This window comes from Crotalus tigris, unplaced genomic scaffold, assembly GCF_016545835.1.
Source record: "Crotalus tigris isolate CLP2741 ecotype Arizona unplaced genomic scaffold, ASM1654583v1 scf7180000017662.1067850, whole genome shotgun sequence".
NCBI classification, from domain to species: domain Eukaryota; kingdom Metazoa; phylum Chordata; class Lepidosauria; order Squamata; family Viperidae; genus Crotalus; species Crotalus tigris.
This window is the reverse complement of record NW_024096549.1, coordinates 949,347-956,247: the sequence shown is the minus strand read 5'-3', so window position 1 is coordinate 956,247 and position 6,901 is coordinate 949,347. Positions and strand designations below refer to the sequence as shown.

General features: G+C 37.9%; 1 protein-coding gene across 1 annotated transcript in view; it reads left to right on the top strand.

Annotated features, from left to right (window-relative positions):
- Positions 1-1,808: 1,808 nt before the first annotated feature.
- TBCD (tubulin folding cofactor D) overlaps positions 1,809-6,901 on the top strand; it is a 164,157-nt gene continuing 159,064 nt past the window's right edge. Inside the window, exons 1-2 of the mRNA XM_039335830.1 lie at positions 1,809-1,941; positions 4,546-4,760. Of these exons, the coding sequence (XP_039191764.1) occupies positions 4,568-4,760 (193 nt within the window). The 5' untranslated portion in view covers positions 1,809-1,941; positions 4,546-4,567. The remainder of the gene's footprint in view (positions 1,942-4,545; positions 4,761-6,901) is intronic.

The window sequence follows — 6,901 nt, the reverse complement described above, 5'->3', positions numbered from 1 at the left end:
ATCAGATTAATGTCCCACTATATCAGGGATGTCAAACTGCCAGCCCATGGCCAGATGTGTCATCCGGAAGCCGCGTCCACCCCATTGCTGGCAATGGCAAAACCATTCCAATATGTTGTGCGATGTCACGTGATGTCGCGAGTTTGACATGTCTGCATTACACTGTCTTTAATCAGATTCAGAAGTTACCCCTGAAAACATTGCAGGATATATTTGGATCTCATGAGTAATAACTATAATTTACAAACCTAGCTTTTAGGACAAAGTATATCAGGAAATTTCTAGTACATGTGAGCAGGCATAGCATTGGTGAGATTTTTTTTTTTCATTCAAAGAGAAAATGGCCTTGGTTCTGGTATTAATATCTGCCTGGTAAAGAGCTGTAATTTCAGCATGGAACTCCTCTGAGTTGCATATTTGATTAATATTTGATGCCTGTTCAAAGTTACAATGGTACTGAAAAAAGTGGCATGACCAGTTTTCACACATATGATTATTTTAGCATTCCCACAGTCATGTGATCAAACTTTGGGTACTTGGTAACTGGTATGTATATTTACGATGGTTGCAGTGTCCTGGCATCCTGGGATTGTCATTTGCAACCTTCTTAGGAAGCTTCTGACAAGCAAGGTCAATGCGGGCAGCCAGATTTAACGACTACATTTCACTTAACAAGCTTCAGTGATTCACTTAACCATGGCAAAAAAGGTCATAAAATGGGGCACTATTCATTTAACAGCAACAGAAATTTTGGGCTTAACTGTGGTCGTAATTGAGGACTACCTGTAATGACATCCATATATAAGCTCCACATTCAAATACAGATGCTATAACTCTATGGGGCCTGGTGATCTTCTTGGAGCCTGGTGATCTTCTTGCAGACATTTCATTCAAACCTATAATTCAATCCTGAGCTACAAACATTCTATCAGTACTATGATTCTAATGCAGTTATTTCTGCATTGACCTTTTAGAACTGAATTATACTTCCTTTCCTTATTATTATGAATTAATTAAATCTATTATGACAGCGGTTCTCAACCCCTGGTCTGTGGATCAGTACTGGTCCTTGGCATCCTAGCAACCGGTCTGCACAAATAAGCAATCCATCTGCAAGATGCAGGCAGCACACAAAACCACACACTCTTCAGTCCGTGGAAAAACCTCTTTCCACGGAACCGGTCCCTGGTGCCCAAAAGGTGTATTATGGCCATCTACACTAAAAGACTATTTTATTATTGCTAGACTGTTCTTTAACTGAATAAGAGTATGTTCTTATTCTGTACATACATTCACTTATGACTGTGACCCAGCCAATTTGTAAGGTACCTCTCAAAGGTAGACTTAGGTGTGTGAGAAGGGATTTTTTTTTCTTTCTATTTTTAGATCCCTTCCTTTCCTTTCCCATCCCCTCCAGTCCCCTGGGCAGATTCTATAATAGACAAAACAATATAACATCCTTTCTAAAAGACAAAAACGCATAACACACCCAATAGTGTATCATCCTGAATTCTTTCTTTGGAAGAATGGGATAATAACTATTCTCCGCCCTTCTTGTCTGCATTTGCTTACTGATGGCGGAGGCACACCGTCCCCATCCTTTTTTAACCTTTACTGGCGCTGAGGCTGTACCTTTTCTATGAAATGCACTTGACGAGAAATTGGTGTAGCGCCCGACCTGGCCCATAGCAAACAGCAGCTTTGCTACTGCGGGGTTAAGAGAAAACGGGTGGGGGACGTCAGAACCTCCAACCGCTGCAGAAGAGAGATCACCAGCCCTGCCAACTCCTTTTTTTCCACCCCCTCCCCTTCGCTAAGCTCCTCCCCCTCCTCCTGAAGGCAGAATCCTGACGTTTCCAGCTTTTCTGACCCACGCGGGGAGCCGTAGAGCGGAGGCCTGGCCTTGGTAGGCGCCAACGACGAGCCTCGTTGGTTGTTAAGGTAATGAAAGCTTCGGCGGGGCGGAAAGAGGGCCCGATTACAGAGGGTTGCCCAAGCCTCTACGAGAGGCGGAATGGAAAGTCGAGCTGGTTGGAGGGAGATTGGGTCATTCAGAGGCGCGGAGGGAAGAGATATGGCCCGGTCCGCCCAGGGAGAGAATTCCCTAAAAGCAGGATGCTGGGTGTCCCAACCATCCTCTTCCACCGCCTCTTCCTTAGGAAATACATTTATGTCTATGTCAAGGCGCGGCGAGAACAAATAAAGTCGGGGGAATTGGGTCTAAGAGTGGTCAAGGTGCTTTAGTTTTATTCTTGAATATTGGTCCTTCCGCAGCAAATGGTAACACCCAGCCCTTGGAAACATCGGCATGATAGGAAAGATTGTTCCGGTGTATTGCGTGGTATTTAAAACCTGCAGGCCTGCTATAATTACTTACAGCTCAAGATTTTTCTACCGCTATATTTTATTTTCAGAGCAAACCGGTTTTCAGAGCCATCCAATTTCTGCAGATTAAGAAATGAAGGAAGATTCCTCCTTCAGGTTTTATGCAGATTCCATTCTGGCAAATGATATCCAACAGCTAGGATTTTTTTTTAGGCAGGTTTTCATGGGTGATGCTGAAAAACCAGGCAAGAATATCCATTGGAAGGAATTGCCGCTCACTTAGTTTCATAGAAATTATTGCAAATAAGTATTGACTAGATTGGACCCTATTCTGACTAAGGCAACCTAAACATCAGTTACTATAAATAAAACATGGAAAGGATTGTGAAAGGAAAATCAAGGGACCAAAGAAAAAAAGAAATGAGATGAGATGAGTGATATTGTTTATTCAGTGAACTTTCTGAAGACTTATTTGCTGCCTTCAGTAGCTGGAAGTGATATACATAGTGGCTCCTTCCTTCTGTATTTCCCTGTTACAAACTTGTGAGTTTGTGGGACCCGAAAGTGAATGACTGACCCCAAGACACTTAGTGAAAAGATTGCGTATATATGTGGACATATATATTGTACTGCTTGCACCAGTACTTCTGTGTCTGTGTGTGCAGTCTCAGCCCACACATTGCATTTAACCTTTGTGATTAAGATTGACCTTTTTATTCTAAAGATATACTTGAATAAACTTTATTGTACAAAATGTAGCTTGGGGCTGAAGAGGTATAGATTATATAATTAAAGGCTGTAAATGTAATTTGTGTTCCTTGCTTAATGTGAGGAATAAGGAAATTTGGCATACCATGTAGAAAAAATACATAGAGCGATAAATTTTTAAGAGGTATATTCTCAAAAATACAGTCAAGAGTTATGAATTTGATTTTTGTCTCAACTGAATCCAGTCATTTAAAAAAAGTGTGCATGAAGACCATTAGTGGAGGAAAGAGTATTAAGTACTGATTTTTAAGTTTTTCTATAAGCATGAACCGTACAAACTGCATAACAGCTTCTTGATTGTTGTTTACATTTTATATTAAGTTATTGTGATGTTTTTAAATGTTGTGAGTCACCCAGAGTTACTATTGTGAGATGGCAGGCTATATAAATGGAAAAAAACCCAAATATATTTGTCTGCAAAAATAGAGCCCATCTCTAATATATAAATGACATAACCAAAATGCCATTGTCATATTGGTGTATATAGATATACTTTGCATTATTTGTATCTTATTGTGCATTTATATTGCAGAGTCACCCAGGATCATTTGACACAGTGCAACAAATAAATAAACAGCATCAGTAGCTTTCTGAGCCTGTTACAATATATCAATGGCCCATTCCTTCAGTCTGTCTCATCTTTCCTTTTACTGAATAAACTTAATTTAACATTTTAAATAATTTAATAGAAGAGACATTATAATTTATCTGATTTCCATTCCTTTTTGGGGACATTCCACTTTTTTCTCAAAATAAATTCTTTACTTAATTTATAATGGTCTTTACTACATATGAATTTCAGTGGATCTTAATTATGTCAGTATCCATTTTTAATTCCTGTTAATTTTTTGAGTGGTATATTATAGGAAAACCAAGGAAAAGGTCTCATACTTCATTAAAGCTCCAATTATTTGCTATGGATGTCCTTAATCTTTTGTTTTATGACCCTTTCCTAAGTCTACCTTATGGATTAAAGCTGGACCCTCTGCATACAAAACATATATCCTTCCTCATAGTTAAAGCTTCTCCGACATTTATTTTTTTATATTTAGGAAAAGAGATGGGAGGGAAAATTGTCACATATTTTAATAGAAATAACTCTTCTTTGTATGCTACTGTTAATTGTCTTTATTTTGAAGATAGAATAGTCATAGTCCAGTTCGGATCAAAAAGTCTTAGACCTCTCTAAAATGGAATGAGATCTAATGGGGGAAAATGGATTTGCTTAATGACTTTGTGATTCACTTAACCACATTGATTCAGTTAATGACTATGGCAAAAAAGTGGTAAAATTGGGCACAATTCACTTAACAACCATCTTGCTTTATAACAGAAAGTCCAGTTCCAATTGTGATCATAAGGATTACCTGTACTTCTGTTATGGATTGTTATTGTGAAACAAATGAATAATTTTAACTCTAACTTTAATGTTAATTTGTTTCATTTTGCTAGAAAATAATTTATCAGAAAGGAGATGGTTTTAAATGAGATGAACAATGATGGATACGATCAAGAAGACAACAAATGCTTGGAGCCTGATGTCATCGTGAAAGGAAACATACTTGAAAGTTTTACAGAGAGTCAAGAAATGAAGGAGATGATTAATCATCTTAGATTGGTATATGAAGATCTGAAACTACGAGAAAAAGTTCTTGAAAAATTTAAAGGTATGAGATAATATTTTTTTAAAAAAGGTAAAAACTTAGGGACAATTAAAAATCAATCTTGGTCAGGATCTTTATTAGAAATATTTGTGTGCGTGCTATTTGTATAAATAATTGGAAATGTTATTTCCATTGTTTGCCAAGTGCAGTATAAGAGTAATCATTTAAGACTATTCATTTCCCTTTATTTACTAACTAAGTAGGACTGCAATCCTAAGTATTTTTTCCAGTTCATCAATAAAATAGAACTTAAATGTGAATATAAAATGCTCTTAGCCTCAGCCTTGTAACTTTAAAATGAACTCTTACATTTTAATTTGAACAAACTCAGAGAGAATCTAGGAAAGATTCCATGGATGAAAATTCTAACGGGGAAAACAACCCAAGAAGCGAGGGAAACTGCAAAATATGATCATAAAAGCCCACACCAGCACAATACCACTGAAAAAGAAAAACAAGAAATTCAAGAAGAAACCAACATGGCTGCACAACGATCTCTCTGACAAACTGAAAGACAAAAAGGACAAATACAAAAAATGGAAAGAGGGACATATAACTAAGGCTGATTATCAGCAGACAGCCAGAACATGCAAGATGAAGTCAGGAAAGCAAAGGCTCAGAACGAACAAAGACTTGCAACAGAAATCAACAATAATAATAAAAAGTTTCTTCCAACATATTAACAGCAAGAAAAAAGTCAAGGAAACTGTAGGTCCACTAAAGAGAGAAAATGGCAAGGAAATAACAGACAACAGGGAGAAAGTAGAGCTGCTTAACTCATACTTTGCATCAGCCTTCACCCAAAATGAAACTATAGCCCAACATACCAAAAAAACCACTACAAAAGACAAACTAGAAACAAAAATTAAAATAAGAAAATGGTAACAGAACACCTATTCAATCTTGATGAGTATAAATCACTGGGACCTGACAGATTACATCCCAGAGTTCTGAAGGAGCTGGCAGATGTTATATCAGAACCATTGTACCACATCTTTCATAAATCCTGGAGCACTGGGGAAATACCTGAGGATTGGAAAAGGGCTGATGTTCCCGTCTTCAAGAAAGGGAAAAAAACGGACATAGGAAACTACAGACCAGTCAGTTTAACATCAATACTTGGGAAGATCCTAGAAAAGATAATCAAAAAACATATCTGCGAACAACTAGAAACAAAGTTATAACTATTAGCCAGCACAGGCTTGTTAAAAACTCATCCAATTTGCAGATGACACCAAACTGGCAGGAGTAGCCAACACTCCAGAAGATAAACTCAGGATCCAAAAAGATCTTGACAAACTTGAACAGTGTGTCCTATCCAACAAAATGAGTTTCAATGTGGAAAAAAGCAAAGTTTTACATTTAGGCAGGAAAAATCAAAGGTACAACTACAGATTGGATGTGACCTGTCTTAAAAACAGTAACTGTGAGAGGGACCTTGGAGTCCTAGTAGACGATCACTTGACTATGAGCCAGCAGTGTGCAGCAGTAGCCAAAAAAACTAATATAATCCTGGGTTGTATAAACAGAGGCATAGAGTCAAGATCACGCGAAGTATTAGTACCTCTTTATAAAACCCTAGTAAGACTACACCTGGAATACTGCAGCCAGTTTTGGTCACTATATCACAAAAAAGATGTTGAGAGTTTGGAAAAAATTCAGAGAAGAGCAACTACGATGATTAAAGGCCTGGAGACTAAAACATACGAAGAATGGCTGCAGGACTTGGGTTTGTCTTATCTAAAGAAAAGATAAATAGAAGAGACATGATAGCAGTATTCCAGTATTTGAGGGGCTGCCACCAAGAAGAGGGGGTTATGTTATTCACCAAAGCGCCAGAGGGTAGGACAAGAAACAATGGTTAGAAACTGATGAAAGAGAGAAGCAACCTGGAATTAAGGAGAAACTTCCTGACAGTGAGGACAATTAACCAATGGAACAACTTGTCTCCAGAAATCATGAGCGCTCCATCACGAGATTTTTAAGAAGATTTTTAAGAAGAGGTTAGACAGTTACTTGTCTGAGATGGTATAGTTCCTCCTGCTTGAGCAGGGGGCTGGCTAGAAGATCTCCAAAGTCCCTTCCAGCTGTATACTATTTTATTTTCATTAGGAAGGGTAATGACTCAATTGGAATTCACAGAG